The 16,682-nt window shown below is 44.1% G+C and overlaps 1 protein-coding gene across 1 annotated transcript in view; it reads left to right on the top strand.

Moving 5' to 3' along the window:
* The first annotated feature begins 424 nt into the window (after positions 1 to 424).
* The window catches only part of MINDY4 (MINDY lysine 48 deubiquitinase 4), a 112,687-nt gene continuing 96,429 nt past the window's right edge, over positions 425 to 16,682 (top strand). Inside the window, exons 1-2 of the mRNA XM_044424988.1 lie at positions 425 to 488; positions 2,593 to 2,712. Of these exons, the coding sequence (XP_044280923.1) occupies positions 426 to 488; positions 2,593 to 2,712 (183 nt within the window). The 5' untranslated portion in view covers position 425. The remainder of the gene's footprint in view (positions 489 to 2,592; positions 2,713 to 16,682) is intronic.

Genomic DNA, 16,682 nt, shown 5'->3' with positions numbered 1-16,682 from the left:
ATGGAGTAAGTTCATTGCAAGTTTTGTTTGCTTTTGCACTGGGAAGTGCTTGTGTGGAAGTAACGAGGCCAAGCAAAAGATCGCCTCTGCTAATTTGGTAAGGGAGGAGGAAAGAAGCTTTCAAGGGACCATCTCTGAATGTCTGAATGGTGCACTCCAACCCTTCCACTTGCAAAGGTGAGTTCAATGCTGCAGTTTCCCAGCTTGGGGGGGGGGGGAGGGAATTCTCTTCCCATGACACCATTTCCATGGCAACGGACCAACGGCAGCGTCACAGCCTACGAACGAACGGTAGGCAGTGGCTGCAACCCGAGCTAGCCAAGGCCAGGAGGGCAGGCCATCAGCTAGCCGGCCGGACACACAAGTGTGTGCTCTTCACGCACACTCCCCCCGCACGATCGCGGGGGGGGGGGGGAGGTGGAACAATGGAAACCTCCTTCATAGAAGAAGTGGCTGCCTCGTTGGTTAGAGAGTTCCTCAGCAGGAAGGTAAGAAGCGACCGCCGTGATCCCTCTGTGTGCGCCGTGAGACCTGAAAGGGCTGCACTTTCCCCAAAAGCCTAAAAACCAGTCCCACCCTCTGCTTTTTCCCAGAGCTAGAAGCAGAGATCTCGGCAACCAACTCTAGGACTCCATTTCCCACAATGCATTTCTGCGGGGTTGAATACGGAAGCCGATTCCCATCTGCACCCCGCAAGAGACCTGGCTTGAGGATCATCATAAAGCTCGGGTCCTTTTAGGAGAGCCCTGTGGACTTTAACCCTTAGTGCTATTTCTAAGGATGAAAAATACGGCATGTTAGGGTTGGATTCAGTTGTGTCTCCCTTTAGTATCATCATACAAATATTAAAATAGGATCAAAGCATGTTATAGGCGAAAGTACTGGGGTGGAGAGCCAACGAAGAAAATTCCAGACTCTTCCATCTGTCCTTAACAGCTATAAGCACTACCCACCAGTTCCAAAAACCCTCTACTGCAATTTTAGAAGCAATAGGGGTGTTAAAGGTGGAAAAAGCTGTTTTACACCCAAGGAAGCCTTCTCAAACAATTGGGGCCAGAATGGCTTTCTGAATATCAAGTTTAGAAACTTAGCATAACTTTAACTAAGCTTTTACACCTTCCCTGGTCCCAAACTGTAAATGCTGCTTTATTTGCCATGTTCCATTATCCTCCATGCTTTTAGGACATCTCTGGAGTGGGGACAGATGAGGGCCAAGAAGGGGAACCCTGAACAAGGTGATTAAGTTAGACTCCCTGACTCAAGAGAGCATCCTCATGCAGATGAATTGTGGATCTAGCCATTTTCTGACCCCCTCCCACACCCCAATTCAGGGTTTTTCCTCTAGCAGTAACCCTTCCCCCAAAGTCCCATTAAATTCATTTATTTAGGCCTCCCTAAGCAGCTTTGCCGCTCGTCTTTTGCCAAGGGCCATACTCCTCTTTCAACAGCACCATCTGGACGGGTTATTTGCTCATGTATTCACTCTTCTAGACTGCTTTTTGGGGCCCCTCCCAAGCCCTGGACAAGGGGACCAGGGCCCCCGCAGGTGCCACCCTTAGGTGGTCCAGGGACTCACCCAATTCCAGCTCTGTAGAGAAGCTCTCCTGGGGCAGTGCACTTTACAGTGTGCCCTTTAAAAAAAGGCAAGTTTTGAGAACTCAAGTCCAGAAGTTTGCGGACATTTTCAAACCACACAGACTTGCATTCGTGATTATAAACGTTGGAATGCAAACAGCCACTTCCGCACAGGCACAGGTGTTACGCCAGGTGATCTTGGGGAGCAATCCACCCCAAGAGAAGGGGAGGGGCATGCACTCCAGGCTGTCTTGAAAGGTTTGGAAAATGTACCCACAGAGACAAACCCTGGTTTTGCATTCACACAAATACACCCCATACTTAGAAAATGAGTTTATTTGTCTGAAAAATATAGAGTAGGCAAAGCTTACACTTCCTGCCTTCCAGTCTACAAGTATTCCCAATATATCTCCATCTTACTAAGAAAAGGGCTTCCTATCTAACATGAGAAACTAAGGGGGGGGGCAGTTTTCACCTATGCTGCAGCAGTAGAGCTTTATGTCCCACATTCTTGCAGGAGGCAGAGGCAAGAGAATCCCTCCTAGCCCCCCCCCCCCATACCATTTCTCTCTGCACAAGCTTGTGCTGATTGTTGGAAGGGGGCTTGATGGCTTCTGGGGGGCCTCAAGTGTTTTCTGAGTAAGAGGACAGTTCCTTGCCTGTGCTGGCCAGGTGCGACAGGTGAGAGAATTGCCAGGGGTTGAACCCTAACTTGAAGCTTGCAATACTCCCAGAAATTTTACCCCTTATGGGAACTCTCATCTGAAAGCTTTTTGGCACCACCAATCCTACCCATTAAAAATGCAAACTGCACCTTATAAGGGAAAGGCCAACAACTTCACCGGAAAAGCTGAAACTCAAAGCCATGTTGCTCAGAATTAAGACTTGGTTACCTTCTTTTATTTCTGCATTGCTTTTCCAAAACCAACTTACGACTGTGCTCAGAAACATCCAGAGCGTAAGAATCAAGAACTTAAAAGCTTTGTTGTTAGCAGTTGTCCTCATTTCTCCACACAGGGTTTGAAAAAAACGAGCACTGCGATGGAGGAGGAGTTCCCACGTACAGCCCTGAGCATCAACAACAGGAACGAGCTTCGTAACGTTTTACACTTGCAAGCCTTGTACAAAGAGAACAAGGTAAGGTCACTTCTGATACCTCTACCCTGATTTTAAAAAGCAAAGTGGACAAGTCAGTGGGATGAACGCTTTGCGTCACTACTTTGGAGATAATTTATTGCAAATTTGGGGCGCACTCTCCTGGTGAAAACTAGCACTAGAAACTTAGTTGACCTTACAAAGCCTGAGTCAATTCATGCAATGTAATATGGTATGATAATACAGCAGCTGCTGGTGATATTGGGCAATTAAAGGGAAAGAATCTAGAAAACCATTCTATGAAATATCCTTTTCACATTCAAGATAGCATTTGCCGAACTATCTGCCATATTTCCTGTTTCGGTTGGACTAGACAGAGTTAACAAGGTTTCACAGACGGTTAAGGCTGATGGAAAGGAGTCTAGAGGCGAGCAGCGCCTTCCTTCAGCTTGATCCACCAGCTGTGTCCTTAGCTGGATGAGAACTGATTGGCAATGGTGACACAAGCTCGGGTAACTTCCCAGTTGGATTATTGTAACATGCTCTACCTGGGGCTGCCTTTGAAAACAGCCTGGATACTCCAATTGGTTCAGAACAGAGCTGCCAGACTGCTGATGGAGTCCAGTCATTATTCCCACATAACACCAGTCCTCTATCAGGTACACTGGTTCCCGATTGAAGACCAGGCCCGATTTAAGGTGCTGGTATTGGGACCTTATGGCTTGGGACCAGGATACCTGAAGGAACATCTCCTTCCCTATATGCCCTCCTGGCCCTTAAGATCAGAAACAGAGGCCCTCCAGGAACTCTCCTTGAAGGAGGTTAGGAGAATAAATACCCGGAGAAGGGCCTTCTCTGCGGTGGCACCCCAACTGTGGAATGCGCTCCCCAAAGAGGTTCACCTGGCTTTTTTTCCCCCTTTGGCATCAGGTAAAAACCTTTTTATTCACCCAGTATTTTAATATTTAAACTAAATTTTTAATGGTCATGCTTAGTCACATTATGCTTGTTGTGTTTATTATTGTAAGCCTTTAAGGATGAGGTAAAAATGCCTCCACATTGCACAGAACCAAGTGTTGATAAGTGAGAAATTTAACAGAAATTTGGGTATAGAATAAAAGAGGACAGATGGTCGGGGAGGGTGGAGTGGGTGTCTGGAGTCCGTATAGGGATGGCTCCTCTTCCCCCCTCTCCCGGAAGCCCGAAGCAGTGGGAAGGAGGAAAAGCTCCAGAAGATGGGCAGGGGGGTTCCTATATATGAATGTGGGGGGGGGGGGGGCGCAATTGTAGTTAAGTTTTTGTTGGAATGTTTATTTATTCACATATTGAAACCAAAAAGAACATTTGATGTATTGAAAATATGGAAAAAAACACTGAAGATAGTGTCATGGAATTTAAATGGCTTAGGAGAAAAACGAGCTAGAATCGGAAAATCTATTCATGATAAAACAGATATATTTTTACATCAAAAGAAAGATGGGGTGAATGAATTAAAATTATATTGGGCAGATGTATATGAAAAGGCATGTGGTACATCAAAAGCAGGGACTGGTAGATGTGATCACGCAACACCAGTTCTCTAGGCTCAAATTTTTTTACATTACGATGGTTGTTTTATTGTGCTTTGTTTTAATGATTGGAAGCCTTTCTGAGATGCCTTGCATAAAGGGACAGCATAGAAAAGTTTTAAATAAAGAAATTTAAGGTGCTAACAATGACGTAAGGCCCTGAACAGTTTAGGGCACCCTGAAAGAGCGTCTTTGTGTCCTTCTGTACACGCCTGCCCAACCTCCAGGATCTTTGTCTGAGGTCCTCCTTTGGGAGCTCTTTCAAGGAGGTAAGGAGTGGGTACCTGCCTTTACTGCAGTGGCACCCCAGCTCTGGCACCTGCTCCTCAGTGAAGTGTGCCTGGCACCGATGCTTTATTCATTTCAGCACCGAGCTAAAACCTTTTTATTCCTCCTATATTTTAAGACTTAATTTTGTTTAATATTTGGGGTTTTTTTGCAGATTTGTGTTCTATTTATGAGTGCTGCTTATTGTATTGCCATCCCGAGACCCTTGGTATTGGATACGTTTTAAATACATGCATAAACTGTTGGAATAGCTTTTTCCACTGTTACCCGCCAAAAGTTGCAGAGGCTGGAGCATAGAACTTTCCAAAGATCAAACAGCAGGTATCGGTGGTTCGTTGTTCTTACATTTTGAAGTCAGGCCTGCAACTCCCCCCCCCCCCCGCATTGCTTGTCATTCCCTGGACTAGCTAGAACTTTCAAGCAATCATTTCTTTTCCACCCATACCATCTGTGCAGATGAAGGACCAAAACACTCCTACATTTTGGCCATGGCTTAAAGCCAACCAACGCAGAAACAAAAATGTTTTTAATATAGAAAACTATTCTCCTGAATCTGCCTTCCTCCAGGTATGCAGGACTTCTATTCCAGCATGGCCACTACTTAAAAACACCGGGAATTGCAGCCTCAAGAATTCAAAGGACACCGGCCATGTCTTTTGAAGTCTCTGGTAGGACTCTTCCAGGTTTCCACTGTTTTTAGCTGAAAGGACCGAAGGCTGGTCTTGGGAGTTGTACTTTACCCTCTGGGCTCCACTACAGAAAGCCTCATTCAGTCCCGACTGTGTGGATGGGAGGAACTGGTTCTGCTCTTCTGGCTGGGTAATTTGCTTTAACTGGAAATTAAAATAATGCTTTTAGCCAAGGTTTTTTGCGAATGGAGCAGCATATAAATGTTCCAAATAAATAATAAATAATAAATCCTCCCAGTTCTCAGGCAGCCTATTCTGCCAGTATTCTTTGCTCATAAATTCTTCCTCCTGCACGACATCATGGCCCTTTACTATTCTTTCCAGCCATCAGTCTATCTTCTCTTTCCACATCCTAAAGCTTAAGCTTTTCTTTAGAAGATTCATTCTATTTAAAATACCATTTCCCTCAGAGATACAGGAATTTAAGGCTAGAGGTGGGAAAATTAGAATTCCTTCCCCTCGATTCAATACTAAAACAGGCGGTTTCAAATCTAGAAAAATCTGAGAAAAGGTTCACGTGAAAAGGGTGGGCAATCTTGTTTTCAAATGCTTATGTCAAATCTTTAAGCATTAGTGGCAGTGGGTCACATCCTTTTTTTAAACTCAAAAGAGGCAGGCCTGGTTGAATGATTTTTCATCTTTGGGGGATGATTTTCCCCAAGGGGTGCCCATGATGAACGTAACTTTTGAGTCTAAGCACCGCTGAATACAATGGGGCTTACTTCTGAGTAAACATGTGTAGTTTTGCACCACTGGTCTCAGATTTTTACCGTTTTCCTTTTGTGAATGGAAATACTATTTCCAAAATAAAGCTATGTTTAATTGGCTGATTGGAGAAAACTTGCCAGTTCATACAGTACCTAAGTTGAATAAAGTAAATTGGTCCAGAATAGAGCTGCCAGGTGACTAAAGGGGGCCAGCAGATACCCTCGTATCACACTGGTCCTCTACCGTCTACACTGGCTGCCAATTGAAGTCCGGGGCCAATTTAAGGTTCTGGTAATAACCTATAAAGCCCTAAACTGCTTGGGTGCTGGATACCTGAAGGAGTGCCTTCTTGCCTATGTGCCTGCCCACCCCTTAAAGATCTGAGGCAGAGGCCCTTCTCCGGGAGCCCCCTTTTAAGGAAATTGTTTGGTATTTGTCAACATGTTTCATTTGACCTGGCAAAGGAGGTATAGAAAAGAGCTCTGTGAGCAACAGCTTTGGCTAAAGACTGTAATGGAAATGCTTCACCTTTCCTTAAATATTTCTGTTGCCGAAGTAGCTGCAAGATCACATGGTCCTCCTGGAAAGCAAGAATTCCACAGCTCAGCCTGTGACTTACTAAATCTGCTTTGAAGAGATCCACAATCTTATTTAGAAGGCAAGGTGGACAGGCATAACATCTTCCTTGTATTTGTAAACACAAATTACTGGAGTACCCAAACGGCCAACCAACTGCCTTTATGGAGCCAGGTGCGTGTAAACTTGGACCTACTTAAAGACGATCAAGTCCACAAAACCCAACGTGCAAGGAAGAATCAAAAGGAAAGGGAAGAATCAAAAGGAAAGGGAAGAATATTTGGAAGACCTTAGTGACTGACTAGGGAGCGTCAGGACCGAATACAGCAGAAATCCCCTATCGGCAGAGGTAGGTCCCAAGCCCCCAGTGGACACTGAAGCCACAGACAGCAGCAAACAACACTGTACCCGAATGCAAGAGAATGATGTGAATTATCTCCTTGAAAGAGCTCCCAGAGGAGAACCTCAGACAAAGATCTTGGAGGTTGGACAGGCGTGTACAGAAGGACACAAAGACGCTCTTTGGTCTAAGAATCAATATTGCATGTTTGCACTGCAGCATTTTTCTTCTGTTATAATTTTGCACTTACTAATTTTATTATGTATATTGTCACCATTGTATTCTGTAAACCACACAGGGAGCCATTTTGGCTAATGAGGCAGGGTAGACAACTGATAAGCCAATCAAAATAAGCCTAAAGGAACTTATTCCTGAAGGGCCTTTTTCCCCTGTATGCCCTAAGATCGGCAGCAGAGGCCCTCCTCCGGGAACCCTCTTTGAAAGAGGTCAGGAGACAGAGCACTCAGAGGAGGGCCTTCTCTGCGGTGGCGCCCCGACTATGGAATGCACTCCCCAGAGAGGTCCGCCTGGCGCCGTCATTTTATGCTTTTCGGCACCAGGTCAAGACCTTTTTATTTGGCCAATATTTTAACTTCAATCAGTTTTAAGTGTATTGTTTAACTTATTTTAAATATGCCAGTTTTATGCTGTTTGTGGAATAGCTCATTTATTTTGATTAGGATTTAGAATATTCTGTAAGCCATCCAGAGACAACAGTGATGGACAGCCTATAAATTTCCTGAATAAATAAAATAAAAATAGCCCAAGCAAGGACAATGATCAAAAAGGTATCCCCTGGGCTCCAACAAAATGCTTGAGGATCACAGACTTATTTATTTGGAATACTTACATGCCACCCCAGTCGCAAAAGCCTATTTCCTATAGAGGTCACACACAGAGGCAAAGTTGACCTCTGTGCTTCTGCCCGACAAAACAGTCCAACAGCCCATTGTTTCTCAGCAGGACTGGGCCTTCACCCTCCAGGACACTTCCTCCAGCCTCTGGCTAGTGGGGGAATTCAAGTGCAGTTGACCAAAGTCAAGGTCAGCACTTCAAGGCTGGTCTCCAATGGCAGATTTGGGGAGCTAAACAGCCATTCAGTCCTGTCCCATCCGTGTTTCAAAACATGGGCATTACATACTTCCTCGTTTTGAATTAGGAGTATGTACATATCTGAATTCTGGAAACTTCCTCTATCAACTAGTTCAGACACACTCCAGGTATGTACTACCTCAGTACTAACCGAGAGAAATTAAAATTAGGAGGAATTTCCAGTCTACTAGAACTTGGCACCAGTGACTGCCTTGATGGCACAGATACACCAAGTTACATGTGTGTGCATGGACACTGGTTTAAAAGAGAACGCTTTCATTAGGAAAATCAGCATGTACATACCATTTTCTTATGCAATACAGCAAAATAGGTCCCCAAAGCCCAACTCTGCTCTCTTAGCTATCCCTTTCTATGCTATCTTACCATCATTACACTTTACGTAAATAAAATCTTATGCCTTACACCCTCCTGCCTTGAATAAGCTGTCACAATGCCTCTCAAGCTTTCTACAGCTCAGCAAACAGCCTAATAGTATTGATAGAAGGTAAAGGGTGTAAGCCTATTCAAGAACGTATGAATTTCTGGGGGGGGGGGATATGGGTATAATTGAAGTAAATTATATATTATTGCTATAGTATGTGAATAGTGGTAGTACTGCTCTCCGTGGTGGCGGATGTACTCTATCGTTTATTCTTTTCTTAGTAATTGTGTTCTGGTCATCTTATATTATTGTTGTGAAGTTCTGTATTTATGGTTTTTTTCTGTTTAAAAGTGGTGGTGGTGGGAAACAGTCCCATGCCACAAATTGTGGGATTCAGGTGGCAGAGTTAAGTAGGTTTGTAAACTATAGGATCTACTAGCATTATCGGCACTCTACCTAATCCTATGCATGTTTACTCAGAAGTAACTTCTACTGGCAAGTGATCCACCAGTTAACTGGCACAGAATTATTTTCTTGAAGATTGTTACTTGATGTAAGCATCAGTTGGGAGTCAGAGCATCTCCTTCCATATACACCTGCCTGAACTTGTAAGATTTTCTTACGGAGGTCTTTCTTAGAGGGTCTTTCAGCCATCCTTGAAAGAGGTTAGAAGAATGGCTACCCGGAGTAGGGCTTTTTCTGTGGTAGTGCCCCACCTCTGGAAACTGTTCCCAAGAGGTGCACCTGCTGCTGATGCTTTATTCTTTTCAGTGCCAAGCCGAAACCTTTTTATCTACTTAGTATTTTAAAGGGTTGGTGGCTTTTTACATTGGAATTTTATCTTTGTAAGCTTTTCTGAAATTGTGCTGTTGTTTTGGGTGCCATTCCGAGACCCGCGATAGGTACAAACAGGCTAAAAATGTTTCAGATAAATTTGCAAAGAACAAGGGGAGATGGCAAACCTGCCTCTAACCATGCTACTTCAGTTCTTTGAGGTGGATCGACCTTAAACCCGCTCCCTCCAGGCTGCCTTCATGAAACCTTTACGTGGGGCTTCCCTTGAAGACGGTCCGGATACTTCAATTGGTTCAAATTAGAGCTGCCAGGTTGCTGACAGGGACTGGACGTTATGTTCACGTGACTCAAGTCCTCCGACAGTTTCACTGGCTCCCCATTGAAGTCCGGGCCCAATTCAAGGTGTTGGTTATGACCTATAAAGCCCTAAACGGCTTGGGACCTGGTTACCTGAAGGAGCGCTTACATCCATATAAGCCCGGCCGCCCCCCGAGATCTGCGGGAGAGGCCCTTCTCCGGGAACCCTCCGTGAAAGAAATCAGGAGGGTAGGTACTCAGAAGAGGGCCTTCTCTGCGGTAGCGCCCAATCTATGGAATGCGCTCCCCAGAGAGGTCCGCCTGGCGCCGTTATTTGTTTTTCGGCGCCAGGTGAAGACCTTTTTATTTAAACGTTTATTTAAACAATAAATATTGTTATTGTTAACAATATTTACTTATTTATCTGGCCAGGGCAACTTCTTTTCTTTACTTTTCTTTTATAAAGTTTCTTTTATAACTTTTTGTATCTTTTATATTTTTTATTTTATATTATTAATTTTAATTTTATATTGTTATTTTTGTATTGTATTTTATTGTGTTGTAAGCCGCCCCGAGGCTTCGGCAAGAGGCGGCATAGAAATGTTCTAATAATAATAAAAACCCACCATCCATTCAGAGAACAGGATGCCTACTTTGCATCACATTCACGGGGGCTTTGCATCTCCGCAGGATTGTCTTAGCTAAGCTCACTTTGAATCAATGTATTCTCGGTATCGGATTGATTTGCTATTGATGTGGGTAACTTGGGTATACATGGAAAATTTGAAATAAGTGTGATCATTAGTTCCCTACTAATGCTCAGTGAAAAATGACCATGATGACCGACACAACGATGTTGAAGAAAATCGAGCACCGCACTGTGATTAAGTTCCTTACAAAACAAGGAAAAAGTAAAAAAATCATTCACAAAGAGATGGTGGCCGTTTACCAGGACTCTGCACCTTCAATATCTACTGTTCAAAAGTGGCCAAGCGAATTTAAAAGGGGCAGAGAAAGCACTGAAGACGACCCTCGCTCAGGCGGGCTGGTTACTGCCACTACGAAAGAAATTATGAAAAAAACTGAGAAACTAGTATTGGAAGATGCCCGAATAAAAATCAAAATGTTAACAGAGATGACAAACCTATCCATTGGTACCATATTTACTATTTTTCATGACCGTCTTAACCTTTCCAAGGTCTGTGTAAGATGGGTGCCGCGAATGCTCATGGCGCCTCAGAAACAAGTGCAAGTCGAGTGCTGCAGGGAGTTTTTAGAGCTCTGTGGTGAAGATCCATCGAGTACTTTTGACCGGATTGTTACTGGAGATGAAACTTGGGTTCATCACTATGAACCTGAAAGTAAGCAGGAGTCCATGCGGTGGCATAAAAAAAGGTGCTGACTCTCCGAAGAAATTCAAAGTCACTCCATCGGCCAGAAAAACCATGGCCAGTGTTTTGGGACGCAAAGGGAATTTTATTGATAGAGTACACGAAAAAAGGTGAAACCATAAATGCAGCACCTTGCGCACCACTGCGTAAGAGAAGCAATTAAAGAAAAAAGGCGGGGAAAACTGACCACAGGTGTGTTGCTTCTTCATGACAACACACCCGTTCACACGATGTGTTTCGAAGTCTGCTGTGGTTTTGAAGAAATAAACCACCCACCCAAACCTGGCCCCCAGTGACTACTATCTATTCCCAATTTTAAAAAAAGATCTTCGTGCAAAGTGATTTTCCAACGATGAAGAGCTCAAGGCAGCAATTAACGCACATTTTTTAGACGAGGAAGGGTATTTTTTACAGGGAATTGAAGAGTTAATTTCTAGATGTAACAAGTGTATTGAAGTTATGGGGGATTAGATTGAAAAATAAAAAATTACTTCAAGTTATTGTTCCTTTTTCTTCATGCTGATACCAAGAATACATTGAACGCCCCATAGTTGAGTGGGGCTCCCGCCATTTTCCCAACCACAATTTTGGGTGCCTCAGATGCTTTTTCTCATAGTTTTTATTACCTCAGATCCAGACCTTTCAATCTCTTAATTCCCATTTTTCCACCCTTTTCTGACTTCAATTTTCCAAACCCAGCTTTTCCCTTACCCCAACTCAAGACAAAAGAAAACCTTATTATCTACTCTTTTTGGTGCCAGGTGAAAACCTTTTTATTTGAACATCATTTTAAGAATAAGGGATTCTAGAGTTTACGCCAACAGTCACTTTTTTCCTAATTTATTTATTCTGACTCTTATTGTATTTATCGAATATACTAATTTTATTGCTAATTATTTGTCATATAATGAATTGTTTTATCATTGTTGTGGATTTTGTCTGTAAGCCATCCTCAGACACTGCTGTAAAGGATGGGTTAGAAATGTTTTATTATTAAATTTTTGGATACTTTACCAATTTAAGTGCTAACTTTAACATGTAAAGCCCTGAACTGCTTGGGACCAGGATATCTAAAGGAATGCCTCCTTCGTAATGCCTGCCTGTGCCTTAGTATCACAGATCCTTCTCTAAGAGCCTGCCTGGCCCTCCCCAAAATAATTTTAAGAAAGATGGCCACAAGGCAAAGGGCCTTTTCACAGTTGTGGTACCATTATGGCACCAGCTCTGTCAGCACCAGGCGAAAGTTATTTTCCCAATATTTTAATAATTAAATTCTACAGTGTTTAGTTTAAAGCATTTATATCTTGTCCTTTACAGACATCTCAAGGCAGCGACACAAAACCAACAATGTGGCAGCATACAATGAAGTATAAGATAGTAAAACCTAATGTTAGAATCAGAATTAAGAATTAAAGTGTAGGGAAAATAAAAAGGCACTTTATCTTGGATTGCTGGTTGCCCTAACTTGATTTGTTGTGGGTGCTTTGTTACGGATTATGCATAGAGTTTTTGTTGGATTTATTGCCCCTTAAGATCTATGGGAGAAGCCCTGCTCCAGGAACTGCTCTAAGAGGTAAAAAGGTCATCAACTCAGAGTAGGGCCTTCTCTGCTGTGGCACCCAGACTCTGAAATGTACTTGCCAGAGAGGTATGCCTGGCACCAAGTTTATATTCTTTTTAGCACCAGGCCAAAACCTTTTTAAACAGTATTTTAAAATTTAACAACTTTTAAGTTTAGTTGCTCTGTTTTGTGATTTTTATTGAAATTGTTTTAAAATATTGTAAGCCGTCCTGAGATCTTGTATAATAGGATGGCATACAAAAGCATTTAATAAATAATTCATAAAAATAAACTTATTGTAACTATTTCAGAGAGTCATTGGACTAATAAACAGTATAAAAGTATTTTAAATATTCTTTACTCTCTCCCCCAACCCACCGATGGCTCTTACAGCTGCCTTTAATAAGGGCTTACACTGTGGCACCCAAATGCCCTTGACCAATGGGCATCCTTTATGCCTTCTTTGCCTGGAGGCAAGAACTACTAAGTAGATACTTGTCCTCATTGCCAGGTGTTCACCTGGCAGGTTCAGAGAACCTCAACGGCCTGCTCAAAACTAGATGCTTCAGTAGCATCCCCACATTGACAGTTGACTCAAGTTTTTGTGCAAACTTTTACTGAAAATCTACCATCCAGGTAACATTATTATTATTAGTATTATTAGTATTATTATTATAACATTTCTATGCCGCCCCTTGCCGAAGCCTTGGGGCGGCTTACAACAAAGGAAGTTCAATGCTGGCTGGCTGAGACAGAGCACTAGGACCCTATTAGTTGTCTAGGACCTCTCAGGTATTAATCTGGACCCCCATAAAATTCCATGAATGAGGCAGAGTGATGGCACACGAAGTCTTTCCTGGAAACACCACCAGTTGCTCAACTGTAACTGGTACACATACTAACATGGTCTCGAGGATTCTGACTCTAGATAAACATGCATTATGTACATGCAAGATCCACAAGTCAATATAGGAAAAGGGGCTGAGTTTTGTGGTCTCACCGTGTGTGAAAAACTGATTGTACCTTGCTACCTGTCGTGAGGCCATACCTTACGTCTCCAATTAACTCACACAGCAGTCGGCAATAAAACTAAAGACTTTTATTGCTAATCGCTACAAGATTTATGATGCAACAGATAAGCTCTGGCAATGAGCTCCTCGCAGCTCAGTTGCCCCCTCTTTTCTGAAACCTACAGGGAAGGTCATGTGGATTTCTATCTTCTCTCACGCCTTTCTGTCCGTGGGTGGGACAAACTTCTCTCCTGCCGCCACAATTGGTCTTATAGCTGTAATCTCCTCCTGAACTGGATGGAGACTAAATTTCCTGTTATGTCTTCCTGTTCCCCAGGACTCCGCCCAGCAGCTCCAGAGTCTGGAGGCTGGGGGACAACTTGTTCAAACACCTCGGAGTCTAGAGGATGGGAAGCTGCACCCTGCTCCAACAACTCAGAGCCAGGATGCGGGGAGGCTACTCATAAGGAAGCCTCAAGAGTCGGGCTGCAGGGGGGCCGTTTGGGCCCTGGACACCAAGTATAAACCCTCCTGTTCCAACAACTAACTCTCACTGTGAACTTCTGGCCCTCTGTCGAGCCGTTAGGCACAACACTACCAAGGTGCTGGAATAAAATTGCTGGGCACTGGTTCAGAGATTACTAACACTGGTGTGAGTACCAGGCCACACTGCGTGATTGGTTGTTAAAGGTAGAGGAACCTTGGTAGTAATTGGTGCCGATATGCAGATCTACAACTGTTGACAAGATGACGTCACTCCAAGACTCTGGAAGGTTTGGCACACCTAGATGAAGACCGCTGGCGAGCAAAGGTGGTTAGGGACTGTGAGCCAGTATCACCACCACAGAAATGCTGATGGGAAAACCATACTAACTTAATTGGGCATTGCATTCCAATAGTTACTTGAACAACTCACGTTTGAAGCGAAGTGGGCTTAAGTGGATGAGTGTTTTATTATTAAGGTTTGGTTTGTGTTAAATTGTTTGGTCGTGATTTTCACCTGAGGGTTCATTGGCATCTGGTACCGTGTCTGAGGATTCTTTGAATATGGCAAGAGTACAGAAATTATGCTGGCAGGGCAGAGTTGTGTGAATTGCCAAATTGGTACTCAAGTGGCCAATTACGTGTGCTCAACTGGACAAAGAAGCGAGACACAACAGGCATTGGAGATAATTGGTGTCCTGGACACTCAGTATCCATATAGCTGCGGATAAGATTCCCCGAGGATGGTTACTTTTGAGAGATGATGGGTGATTGGCCATGTAAGTTCCAGCAATTGCGTGGATCCCTTTCTTTTACCGACCACCCGAAGGATGGCAAGGCTAAGAATTTGCCTAGCTTGGTCTTTGCAGATGCAAATGATACACACAATAGTTTCAACGATGTCACTACTCCACTATCGCTTCAGATGTCGTGGAGAGATTGGAAATAAATTGTGGGTGGTGTATTTTCTTGGAGTGCTACAATAGCCTGGGTTATTTGGTTTTACCAGGTTTGAACTGAATGGTTATTGGTTTGTATTGTGAGTTAATGCAGAACGGGTATAACATTTTTGTGAATTTTTATAGTTAGATGTTTTGAGCATAAAAAAAAAAAAAAAAAAAACCGGTAGAGGCAGTCTGGGTGAAACTTAGAAGTTCTGACAGGGAAAGAGACCTGACAATGGGGGCATGTTATCACCCTCCAGGGTCAACTTGAGACCCTGCATGATGTCCTGACCGACCGGATTCTAAGGATCTTGGGGGAGACACAGTAATTATGGGAGATTTCAGTCTCCCGGATATAGGTCACGTCGCTTCCTTAGAAGCTAGGAGTTTTTCACACAGAGGGTACAAGAGGCGACGGGGGCATCCTTGACCTGGTCTTGACCAACAAGGAGGAGCTGACATTTTAAGTACTATTAGGGGAGCTCCGGCTGTGAGTGATCACTCCATCCTTTGCTTTGAGATCAGGGGAATGGGGATGTGCGGCAGGTCGAGCACTAGAAGCTGGGGGAAGTCTCCTGGAATAGGTTACTGGAAGGCGAGTTGAGGGGTGGATAGCACTCAAAAGGGAAGTTTTGGAGGCACAAGCTTTGACGATACCTCTAGTCAGTAAGGTGGAGAGGTGGAGGAGAGCGCCGCCATGGATGCAAAAGGAGGTGGTTAAAGGGATTAGACGAAAGAGGAACCTCTGTAGGAATGGGCACTGAGGGAAACAGACAAAAGGGTATACTGGGAGGAGGAGGCCCGTTGCAGAAGGATTCTTCGCAAGGATAAGGCTGATTATGAGCTGAGACTTGCCAAGAATATCAAGAGCAATAAAAAGGGCTTCTTTCAGCATGTAAATAGGAAGAGAAAGGGGAGACAAGTGGTGGAACCACTAAGTGAGGAGGAAGGAGATCCAGTGACTGATACGAGGAAACAGGCACAGATGCTAAATGATTATACCTCGTGTGTTCTCCTCAAAGCAGGACAGGGGAGGCCCACATAGATTAGATGAGGCCGGGCACTTACGGGCACAGATTAGAGTCACCCCCCTAGAAGTCAAGGGGTTCCTCAGTGCATTGGACATTACAAAGGCACCAGGCCCTGATGGGTTACACCCGAGAGAATTGGCAGGGGTTCTCACACCCACCGGCCTCCATTTTTGAGACCTCGTGGAGAACGGGTGAAGTTCCAGAGGACTGGAGGGTGGCGTCAGTGGTTCCAATTTTCAAAAGGGGTAGTGGAAGGGACATGGGGAATTACAGACCAGTTAAGCCTTATGTCCATTGTAGGAAAAACAATGGAAAGGCTTGTGAGATCTAGTGAAGCTAGATAGGGAAAGGAGGCTGGCAGCCACACAACACGGCTTCCGCAAAAACAGGTCCTGCCAGACAAACTTCGTGGAATTCTACAAGGTTTCGAGATGTCTAGATGGAGGGGATGCAGTGGATGTGGTTTACCTGGATTTCAGCTAGGCCTTTGACAAAGTGCCCCATGATATCCTGGTGGAGAAACTAAGGAGTTTTGGGATACACCAAAGCACTGTCCGGTGGATTAGAGCATGGTTGACTGACCGAAAGAAAATAAACCATTAGTGGGGAATCATCGGGATGGTGGCCAGTGGTAAGTGGGGTCTCCCAGCGCTCCGTCCTGGGGCTGATCCAGTTTAATCTTTTCATCAATGACATGGAAGGAGCAGTGAACAGTCTGCTAATCCAATTCACAGATGATACTAAACCTGGGGCAGTGGCCACAACTGAGGAGCAGGTACCCCAGATCCAAAAGGATCTAGACAGACTATGGGAGTGGGCAGGAGACAAGATAGCATTCAATGTGGATTAAGTGCAAG

Source organism: Varanus komodoensis, unplaced genomic scaffold (genome assembly GCF_004798865.1).
Source record: "Varanus komodoensis strain SLA01 unplaced genomic scaffold, ASM479886v1 scaffold15, whole genome shotgun sequence".
Lineage (NCBI taxonomy): Eukaryota > Metazoa > Chordata > Lepidosauria > Squamata > Varanidae > Varanus > Varanus komodoensis.
This window is presented reverse-complemented; position numbering and strand designations above follow the sequence as displayed.